This window comes from Melanaphis sacchari, unplaced genomic scaffold, assembly GCF_002803265.2.
Source record: "Melanaphis sacchari strain LSU unplaced genomic scaffold, SCAv2.0 Contig62_pilon_pilon, whole genome shotgun sequence".
In the NCBI taxonomy this organism is placed as follows: Eukaryota; Metazoa; Arthropoda; class Insecta; order Hemiptera; family Aphididae; genus Melanaphis; species Melanaphis sacchari.
The window spans coordinates 42,857-55,558 of record NW_020271445.1 but is presented as its reverse complement, the minus strand read 5'-3'; the positions used below and the strand labels follow the sequence as shown (position 1 = coordinate 55,558).

Here is a 12,702-nt window from a genome sequence, read left to right as displayed (position 1 = left end):
ATTATAATATATTCTACGCGCACGCAGCGCAAACACACAAACACACAAATACGCACACACACACAAACATACCTACACACAAACACACAAACAAACACACACACAAACACACAAACAAACACACACACACACACACACCGCGTGTGTATTAATAGGAGCGCGATTCGGGTGCGTGTGTGCGCGCGTGGTGCACGCCGCGCCGCCGGGGCGGCCACGTTTGTGCGTGTGAGCAGGTCGCTCCGTTTCCGTCTCGCTCGCTCCGTCGTGCGCTCCTCTCCTTCGGCGGCGGCGGCGGCAGAAGAGCGGTGATCCTCCGGCACCACCACCGGAGGCGGCGTCGGCCAGCGCGCGAAGCACCCGCAGCATCCCGGGCCGCCGTCCCGGGACCCCCCGACAGAAAATTCAGTCGCTTTTTCGCCGCGAGTCAGTGACGACGACGACGACCCGCCAACACACACGCACACACAACAACACGCGCGCGCGCGCACACGGAGGATAAAACGCGGTGCATATAGCGCACCGTCTCGCCGACACACTACTCGTCTGTTGTCCGCCGCGGTCCGTGCACACGTCGTATGCGCACGCCGGCGACGTTGAACGTATGCGTCTTATGCGTGTGGTGCCCACAACACGACGACACATCACACGATATAGTATTGCGTACGCGCGATAACGTCGTCGCATATCGCTCAGGTAAAAACGCACGCGTGTCTCTGCGCACTTGTTGTCAGGCAGACGCCGCGATCGCAATCCGACGCGCCTTCTAAATGGACGTGCTCAGACACGAGAAGTAAGGAACAGTTTTGATTTTTTTTTTTTTAAATTTATTATTATTATTGATTATTATTGTTATTTTTTATTATTGCCTCTGTGCTGCTGCCCTTTGGGTACAACAATACGACCACGCGACGTGTTCTGTTATTAATAATATCTATGCGATTTTTTTCCGTTTTTATCACATAAAATGATATTTGTGTAATATATTTAGTACTTAATATGGTATATTATCGGTTAAGATTTTTCGCACTTTTTTTTATGTTTAATAAAAAAAATATTTTTGTTCGTTAGACTTTTTATATTTATTTTGTTAAAAAAAAAAAAAAGTAAGAATTTTCCGTCTTGTGTAGTGGGTCTAAGTAATATCATAATACGTTCGCGAGTCTCGTCGTTTTGTACAATATAATAATGAAGTAATGGTATATATTATGTGTGTTTTCTAAGTGATTAGGTTTTTGTTACATTTTCGACGTATTTTTATTTCCTAGTTATTGCAAGATATTTTACTTAAGTCTATATATTTATGGTTAATAAATTAAACGATGGTCGAATCAATCAGAGCTATAAAACTTCGTCAAGAAATTTTTTAATCGTATTATAAAGTTTTTTTTCATTTAAAATACTACTAAAGCGTATTTATTTGTATTTTAAATATTATTGTTATTCTATTTAAAATAATTGTTGCTATAAAAATTATAAAAGCCACAACTGTAGGCTTAAAAAATAATAATTTTATAATTAAAATAACGCAATTTAAACACGTATTAGTAAATTAATAAATATTATTAAAAACAATAACAATAGAAAATGATTATGATTCGTTAAAAAAAAACTTATAACAATTTGTTTATTCGTTTGCTTAATTATCAAAATTTATTTTTCAACTTTTTTTAAAAATACTATATTATTTCTAAAATGAAACTTGTTATGTTAATTGTGCCATCGAATATTCCATGAAACCCATCATGGTATTTAGTACCAAAAACGATGGTTTCTCTCTAAAGATTTAATCTCAAATCAAAAAATACTTGAAACGAATTATTACTTTTATGATTGTTGTCGAGTAATTATTGTTTTATATTTTTACGTATTTATTTTCTGTAAGACGTAAAATGGAAATTTTTATATAAATACTTTCAGTTTTCAATAGGATTATAAGAAATGAATAGACATGTAGATTATCATATTATTATACATATTTTTGTGTATATAATAATATATTATATTATAAACTGTATTTATGGAAACCGTCAAAATCGGAGCACATGCTATTTAATTCACTATGAAGATAAATTATAATATATACTATATACAAGAAATATATTATAATATTATATAATAAATGTATGTTTCCCACGCAATTTTTGTGTGTGTATCGATAACATTGATATTAATAATAGTTATCTAGTTTTTTCGTTTGATTACGGTTTATCTTCCATTCAACTATAAGGCATTCAAAAAAGATCGTTTTACCCAAATACACACGTGTCTTAAAATAATATAATGATACAAAGATAAAATATATATATTTATGTATATACAATATGAACTATTAATGAACATTAAAAATTACTCATTATGATAAAAAATATTAATAAGATAATGGTACTTATTTTTTTAATAAACTATTAAAAATATTATGAAGTCTTCCTAAAAATAAATATATTTTTTTCACAATAACATATAATTTTGTTAATAAATTTAACAACATCGTAATAATAATGTTGCATTGCACGTGTGAGTTGTTAAGTTTAAACGAAAAAAACCGAAGAACGTTATATACCGACATTCCACTCATCAAATTACATTTTTAAACTGTTCCGCTCAAACCATTTAACGTATTTTAATTTTAGTTGGGAGACTTTAATGCTCCATTCGAATGTGGAAATTTCTTTCCTATGTATACATGAATCTATTTTTGAAAGTTTTAAAAATCTATAAGAATTATAATTTAACTTCAGAACAATTTAATAAAACGAAAATAATTTAAACTGTTTTATATCAGTAATTTATTTAGCATTTACACATACATAAAAATCATGTAATTGAAAAAATTCATATTTCCACTAATTATATAAAAAATTAATCTTATTACTTAATCTATTGTTCTATTTTAAACTATATTTTAAATAAATTGTAAAAACTATTTTAAAATATAATTTTTCAACTCACATTTAATATTTATTTTTTATTTTTTAGTATTATTTGTTGCTTCTCTTACTTATTTTAAATTATTTTAACTCACCTTAATCTATTTATTCTAAAATCTATAAGCAAACAAAAAATATTATTATATATACTAAAATATATCTAATATGGTATATTATTATATTTATGATGATTTTTTTTTTTTTTTAATCAACAAACATAGTAACTACGCGTACACTTTGTTTGAAAATAAAAATTATAATATTAGATTACAGAATACTATTTACTGAATGCGTTTTTTTACATGAAAAAAAAAAAAAAGAAAAAAGTTTGACAAATTGGGTATGTATGTTCATTGTGTACCTTCGAATTTTTAGTCTAGAAATTCATTAGTATTTAAAGTATTCATTTGTCTGGTATATTGGTGCGACTATATAATAGGCATGTTGTTTATTTATTTTTTTTTTTTGTCGTTCCGCCGAGATACAATGCATTCATTTTATTATTTTTTTTTTTTTTACTGAGTAATGTTGTATTGCAGTATTATCAAATAATTGAATAATCGAAATAATTCTCATTTATTATTTAATATTTTTGTGACTAGCAATTTTTCTCGTCTGTGTAGTAATTATTTCTATTCCCAAAATCCATGAAACTGTGTAATATAAACATTGGCTCATAAAAAGTAAATACTACATATAAATTCGTAAGATCTAATGGTCTTATTGAGTATCTACTTAAATAAATATGAATAATACAAAATTAATATTTGCGAAATAAAAACATTCATTTTTTATTTACTAAAATATATATATTATATGGGATAATGTCATGAGCAAATAACAATATTTTTTTAAATAACAATGTTTGCTTTAACTATTTTATGAATTTTTTTAATTAAGCTAAGTACTTGTATTGCTTATAAATAATGACGTGTGTTTTATTTGTAAATTATTTTCAATGTATTTTATTTTTATAATTATTATAATATAATAATTAATGTTATATAAAAAAAAAACCATACTAATATTATAGGTATTTATTTTAATTAAAAGAAAACTTTAATGTTAAATTGTTGAATGTAAATACTAAATTAATAATATTTTAATACAATAATTGTAATTTTTATTTACATTTATATATTATATAATGTCAACGACGACATTTCTAATCCTAACACGTGAGTAGGTAATAATGTCTTTAGTAATATTGTTACATAAAAGATAAAATAGTTAAAAAAATAAATTACAATTTAAAAAAAAAACCAAAAATATTGTACCTACCTAAAGTGTTTTTATAACATGGGTTTTTCGGTTTCTTATGATTATGATTATAAAAATTGAGATATAATGTTATTAATATATCAATAGATAAATAGTCATAACATTTAAAATAAGACTTTATTTCTTAAAAAGTATTTTGTTACAAAGAGATAATTAAGTGACATATTTTGTCATTGAAATAATTATTATTTTGTATGAAAAGCTTTATGCATTGGAAATATTTATATCTCTGAACTAAATATTCAAAGTAAACATTTTGATATATGCAACGAAAGCTGTCTCGCAACGAATTCTATACTCGCATATTATAAAATAATCAAGGTCTTATATACTTTAGCATCTGCCCGTACTTTTATTATGATTTTGTCTTTAAAATCTTATTTCCAATTTGATTATAATAGCTAAACATAAAAAAAACCAATCCGTTTGCTTTTTAATGTTGCTTGAAATATATATAAATAGATTTATATAAAAACATTTACATTTAATACATATTTGAGAAATAATAATTATAAAATATTATAGCTAGATTAGTTACTAAAATGAAATAAATGGCAATTATTATTATTTTGTATCAATTATTCGATAAGAACGTAATCTTATAAAAATTATAAGAACTATAAGATTTATACTGATTCTAAGATATTATATTATAGTTCTTAATGCTTAATTGACATTATTATTTCTTGGGCATTTAGTTTATTGAATGGAATGAAATACGTTTACACCTGTTTTAAATTATTAAAATGTAAACAAACAATTAAAATTCTACAAGAATGTTTCAAATTAGTAATTAATGAATGTGTAGTAAATATAATATTTTTGATTATAACTCCTGTATGTCAATCGTAACAATTTAAGTTGTATATTTATTTTGATTAAATTAAAACAAGTACCTATACGATATTATTATGCTTTGGTAATTTTATGTTATAAAATATTCTTACGACTCAAATAGAAATTTAAATGTTAAAATAAATTTTAGAACACACAAATAACTATGCAAATTGCAAATATTAAACTTTACGTAGTTTTATAAGCTATTTTTTCGTATTAAAATTAAGTAAGAGTAATTTAATACACGAATAAAAAATAAAAACAAACTAGTATAGTCTCGTGATCGAGCATGATTAAATCTTTAAAGGTAGGCCATACCTATAATATGTAATATTTAGATGTTTTTTTGGATATCGGTTTTGTGGGAAAAATATAATCGAAAATAACAGTGATAGGTGTCTGTCAAAAAAAAAATAAAAAATAATAAATAGTATAAGCCTAGTATCGTGCCTATGGGTTTACGCTATAATCAAGTATATACTTTCGTAAAGATATTGTTTTAAACAATGCACATTTCGAGTAACGGAACGTAGTATAACATCATTATGTGATACACCACTACGAGTACATCCCCGGGAGCATTTCTCTGTCTTTTTTTAGCGCCAAAACTATCGCCGCCAATTAAGAATATCCAGGATACGGTTTTTGCCCGGTGAAAATATATTTATGTATATCGATCGAATCGATGTTTTTACGCTCACGGGCGAACGGCCAAAATTTCCGTGTGCATATAATTATATTGACTCGGTAATGTCCCGTAACATTATATTGTACAACGTTTATGCTGCTGCGGTGACGGTTTTGCTATTAGTAGGTACCTACTTATAATTAGCGTTGTCCAGCGATTTTATCAATTTCCTTAGCCAACTGTGGTTTGAAAATGGAAATAATCGAGGCGATGAAGGCAAGGGCCAAGTCATCTGGTATATGAGGAGGTACTTATTGGCAATATACCTAACAACTGCTGGAAAAACAATCGAAATACCGTTTTACACACACGCTTGTCGATTATTTATAAAATAATTAATTGTATGATTACTTTTTTTTTAAATAAATAAATATTTTCTAAGTCTGTTTATTGTCCATAAACGCAATAGATATTTTTACCCAAATCCCAGAACCTATGGCCAAAAATTAAATCAAAATTAAATCAGCACAAAGTTTAGATTATCTGACCCCAATTAAAAAAAATTCTTCTCAAACAGTGTAATCAGATCTAAAATAACTATATTTATGTTCCGCAAGAATTTCTGGTAAAATAATATCACAGCCGTGAATTTGAGTTTTTAAATAGACTGTTTCTTTTTATTTAGTATAATAACATAAACCAGACCAAGATTTTTAAACAATTTAAAATATATTTTGAAATCTTACATATTGAAATCTACAAAACTATACAAACAAATAAACATCAATAGGATTATTCTGTTATTGTTCCAAATTATTTTCAGGAAATAAATAAATACCTAAGCATTTAATATATTTTTTTTTTTAATTAATATTTGTATAATATTGTATATAATATGAAATATTGTGTAAACAAGTTGCATTGTTAAAAATATTTTATTTTTTTTTTTTTAATAATTCCCTTGGTTCAGTTTTAATACATACCAATTCCATACATCGAATAACTATATTGACATTCGTGTAGGAAAAATCAATTAAAAGTGTTTATTTTATTACTATACCTAATGTGTACTCGTACGTTTTATATTGATTGTCATATAAATGTATAATAGTGAATATAAATTTGTATTTAATATTTGATACATTTGATGATGACTGTTTTAAAAAACAACCAAGTACTTTTATAAATGCCAGAGAATGATGGACCTTCCTCGAAATCTGGAGTGGTACAAAAATGCAACAATACACCGGATCACTTTAATATTTACCGATGAATCGAATCAGAATAATAGCACCATATCTGAGACAGGTCTGTTTTACCCTTCACCATTATGAAATCTTTTCACATCTGGTATGTCTAAGTTGTCCGATTTCTGAGATTTCATCCAAACTGTTCAAAAATTATTTAACGATACAAAATGTTCTTACGATAGAATGTTCACCGTCACTGTTTCCTGTTTTATTTACGACACGGGAATTTATTTGTAACTTGTTAGTGTCCATTTTAAAAACTCATAATAAAGTATATTAATATTTTTAATAAGTTTGATACCAAATATTAAAATACATTATTTAATGCAATTGTACATAATATATTTTATAATAATATCGACAGTTATTAAAGTATTTTTAACGTATATAAATTAAGTTACTTAAATGACCGCAAACACCTATACTGAAATTAAACCAATTTATATTTTAAGTTCGTATAACAGAAAACATTATATTTAATTTTTTAAATAAATTATGACCTTTATATTTCAAATATACGTGTAGGTACATTTGCGATGGTTTAAAATTTAACGATTACTTTGAAATCAAACAAATCAATATTTTTATTTCCTCGTCATTTTAATAAATTGTATGTCTATTACTATATTGAACGATGAAATTAATATTAATATTGTTATACTAATTTAATAAAATCGTATTATTTGTAGGTTCTGTTGCGATTCAAAACTGGCATTTATATGTAAATGCAAATTAAATGACTTGTCAGTGACTATTTTTCAATTACTATATTGCTCAAGACGTCCTAATGAGCTATCGTCGTAATAAAAAAAAAAAAAAGCATCAATAATATTTTATCGTAACCGAGACGATGCGGAGGAGACGAAACTACTGTTTTTCTCCGGTCAGGCTATTAATATGCGTTTAACTGCGGTGACCATTCGTTTCATAAAATTCAATAGGAACTCGATCATAATATCCTGTACGTGAATACAAATAAAGTCGTCGTAGAGAAAAAAATCTAGTCACGATGATTAGTATTTTTAAAAAATTAAAACGAAATTCATTATGAAAACCACTTTTTTATTTATCTAACATACGTACAAATCAAATGGACAAAAAATCATTCGTATTCCAACAAACGACGTACCATTAAACATAATCATTTGGGGGGATGAAATATATACTTATTGGATCATATTATACTTAGTATTTCCTGGTACATAATATCTCATTTTCGATAAAAGTAAATCAAAACCATATATTTAATGAATTACCTTCAAAATTAACCGGACACAAATATTTATGTCAGCAAAGTAGTTTTTCTCATACGTTCGAGTAATCTTTTTTTGACTCCTTAAGTATAGAGTTAGTATACTTTGTTCTTATTTTACGTTCGTTAGGATTATATACTAGCTATATGCACTATACAGCTATATGGGTTTATGAATTGAAAAAAAAACATTCAACATGGTAATCATTTTAAGGAGCCGGTTTCAGCCATAGGATAATGTACCTGTCTACGCACCCCATCCCCGTTGTAACTATATACTTGGTTATAAAAGGAGCGGTGCCAATAAAATGGTATCACATTACCCTTTCTCTGATATTTTAATGATTGGTCTCGTGCACGTCTGTCTGCCAACCCTGCTCGTTTTATAATGTTGCGGTTAATATTATTATCATGACTAAATGTAAATAGCTCCTCTACATAAGAATTATTAAAAATTATTTAATGTCTAGGTATCTCCGTCTTATTGTTGTTTCTGACGATCCACGAAAATATTTGACTTTAGAGTAATCACATGTTATTTTTCATAAACCATATATCTAACACATGTGACCATCTCAGACTGTATAATTTGAATAAAACATTATGTTTTTGTTAGAGATTTAATTTTTATTATTTGATTTTCGTGATATATAGCTAACAATTATCCAATTTGAATAACTCGATTTTTATAAACACACTTACACACGTTTGACTTAGGACTAAGACATATGTGCTAGTAATGCTACTTATATTTTGGATCGTCTCAAGTTATTGCGTGTAGCGTACAGCTATTTATTGTATTCATAGAAATGGAGTATAAGAATATTTTAAGTAGGGTCGACGTTATTTTAAGAGACCGTGTATGGTAAAAACTAAATGTTTAGTACAAAAAGAAAAATAGAAATAATATATACGTCATAGAGTTGTAACCGTATAACACATTTTTGACATTTATTTTACATATAAAATCAACTCAACACAACATGTTGATGTGTACAATTTATAATATTCTCGTTGTAAATTCGCTATTTATAACTTTTAAGACTTAGTTTAAATAACTTATTAAATCAACATTAACATTATTATTTATTAAGAAAATACCAGTTAGCCAATATGATTTTTAAATTTCCATACATCAATTCACATTAGTAAATTCTAGTCGTTAATGTCACATTTATTCTTTGTAACTTCGTACCCAAATCAACTTACCCCACTTGGTCAGAAAATTTCCACTATACATACATATATTTCTAAGAAACACGCGACATACGTACAAATGTGTGAGAAGTGTGTTTTCAACAGTAGTCTTCGTGGGTGGTTCAAAACTAGCAACTGCTAGTGCAGCAAAACGATTTTAAGGGATGGATCGATGAGTGACATTCACGTGGCCCTATTTCTTGTTTATTGAATCAAAAGAACACATTTATGTCATCGAAATGCAATACATAATAATATGAGTGCTTAATTTAATACGAAAAAAGATTTCTGAGTATTCTTGTGATCTTTTACTGAATTTTTTCAACCAATAATAATAACTACAAAGTTTTCTAAGCGTGAAAACAGTTTGAATAAAGAGTTCCTGTAACCTGTACAGTACTTACATGAATTTAAAATCAAAACTAAACGTTTGGAAAATATTGATTGCTTTTTATATTTCTTATGCGTACAAGTTTTATATCGTCGATCATCAATAAAAATATTTTTTTAAGCTAACCTATCTAAAACAAACAAAATACTTAAGACTCATAAAATATTTATAACCAAAACAATAAAATGTATTATAGCATAAACATTAATACCTGAGCAAAAACCATTAGTAATAAATACGTATATACTATTACTAAACCAAATGAAAATAAAACGCTGAGAGACTCTTTTTGTTATATATATATAGTATACATTTTTATTTTTACTTTTGAAGAGACTAATTATTTTAAGAACCTCGAATAATATATATCAAAATTTAAATTAGCAGCATGGATTAATTTTGACTGTTATAGTGTTATTATAATACAAAACGTCTTCCTTATTGAGGTTTTTTAATAACGATGACGACATATTTTTGACGAAGTCTTAGCCTCAAAAACTATTATATATACATTTAAAAAGTTAACCGTAACATTTATAAACGCACTTACGGATGTTAAACCGGAGATATCGTGTAAATTATCTTTCTAAATTTAAAATCAGATTATAATCAAGAATATGGGGTTGACGAAATCTTAAAAACAGACGTTCACTACGCCGTCCGCCGTAAAACAATAATGTCAAACCGTATGAAAAAGGGGGAAAGGATTAGACGGCATACGTATATAGACTACGAATACCCATTGTAAATTATAAATAGTAATTAAAAACTCCAGATAAAGTTCAACAGGACAACGTACCTTCCTCCTGCTCAATCTAATTTTATAGCAATAAAATGAGTAAGAAAAAACGTGATCATAATGTCTGGAGAGTATTAGTTCTACAAAGCAATCAGTTACGGTATGGTGTGGTGTTTAAAATATATTTATCCCGCGTACTGTTCTTCTGGATGGAATGCGTGCATTTTTTTACTGGTCATTAAAATGTGTACTATACACATTTAAAAAAATTAGTATTATAGCGTTTAAGATGATAGCTACTACGTAATCATGGACATTATTAATTATTATTGTCGTCATCGGTTAGATAAATGGCGAAATTAATGAACATTAAAATTTTTAAATTATCCATATAATACCAAAGTACATAATACTATAATGTGATAATATGTTTATGTTACATAGACAGTTATTACTTATTACAATAACAATTTAAATCTTTTTTCGAAATTGTAATCAAGCGTCGGTGTTAAATTATATTTTTATACTTAGTTGTAGGTAACTATGTATCTATCTATATTTAATTTAAGCTAAGTAAATACAATCAATCTGATTTTATATTATAATTTCAAAAAATAATAATACACTGTTTATGAAATATATTATATTTTATTGTATCAGGTAGACTATTGTGTATATATACTACTATAATGTCCAGACTGCAAATAATTGATATTATTAATAAAAAAAAAATTATTATTAAATGTTTTCAAAAGTAAAGAAAAAAAAAATGATTATTTTTAATAAAAAACAAAAGTACATAATATTTTTTCAATACTTTTGGGTACTATAATATTTATATAGTATTTCAATATTTGTTATTCTAAATAACTTATAATCATCGTGACAAATTACGTTTCTGTAGAACTTGTGTAAGTATTTTGGGTATACAAACACGTCATTTTGAAAAAGAAAATATTAGTTTAACATAGTTAAAGTGATGTACTTGAATTATTTGTATAGAATTAAAAATAATATGTTTTAGATATAGCGTTTTATAGGCAATAAAAACAGTAAATTATATTCACATGTTAAATTCAATTTAGGGGTTTGTAATTCATTTTCATTTAATGTATTTTTTAACCTGATGCGTTGAAAAAAACTACTTTCCATGATCATATTATTTACATCAAATACCCATAATAGTAATACAATTAATAACACAACCACATAAATATTAGGTATAAGTGATAAACAATATAGGTACTTTAAAAACCTTAAATGCATCTTTTTAACTTTGGTAATAATTTAACTGACCTAGGACAGTAATACAAGATAATGTATATTATTTATGTTAGTTAAAAAACATTTTGTATAACTATGGTAATATTTGATTATGTGTTATAATATTTGTCATTGAAACATTAAAACTCTTCATCTAAAAATTGTATTAGGTATTTTATAATTTATAAAAATATTTTTCTTTATTACTATCCTAAACAATTTATTATACCTTCTATTTTGTTTATTTTATGACTTTATATTCCTTTTAACAAAATTACACCATTAAGTTAAAGTTACCGTTTGATTTTCTTCATTAATTACTCATTATATACATAAAAAAAAAACAATTCTTCTAATTATTAACATTTTAATAGGTATAGGTAATAATAATATTTTTGTGCACTTCAGAGTTTATTGTTTTTATCAATATATATATAAACGAAATTATGTTTGTTGGTAAACGTATAGCTTGAAAACTGATGGACCTTTTTAGCTTTTTATTTTTAATGTTTATAATAGTTCAGATAAGGCTTTTATTGAAAGAAAAATTAGAATAGATGTTCTAAAAATTGAAAAAATCCAGAAAAACTGAAAGTGCTTTTTTCAATGGGATTTGATATAAACTCGCGATCATATGTGTATATTTTTTGAAATTTTGCATAGGTACACATAAAGTGTTAATGACAAAAATACTCTGAACCACTCTCAAGACTACGTATTCCGGGTTAGCTAATATTTGTTATAAAAGGAAAATGTATATTTATATTTCACAAAAATTTATAAATTAACTAATTTTGATTAAAAAATAGGTATATATATACAATATACATGGTGTACCTATATGTGGTGTATTTCATATTATATCAAATCTTTTTTTAAATCAATATATTAAAGTGTTTACCATGCAATAATTATCAAGTCAGTTTTATTTGTATAA

At 26.6% G+C, this 12,702-nt stretch overlaps 1 protein-coding gene across 4 annotated transcripts in view; it reads left to right on the top strand.

The window, feature by feature from the left end:
* Window positions 1-403: 403 nt before the first annotated feature.
* Window positions 404-12,702, top strand: part of LOC112600239 (papilin-like) — a 48,107-nt gene continuing 35,808 nt past the window's right edge. For 2 of the 4 annotated variants that reach the window (XM_025347425.1, XM_025347422.1), the window contains exon 1: window positions 404-790. In XM_025347425.1, coding sequence (XP_025203210.1) covers window positions 768-790 — 23 coding nt within the window. In that variant the 5' untranslated portion in view covers window positions 404-767. The remainder of the gene's footprint in view (window positions 791-12,702) is intronic. The other 2 variants (XM_025347424.1, XM_025347423.1) reach the window with 1 other exon arrangement.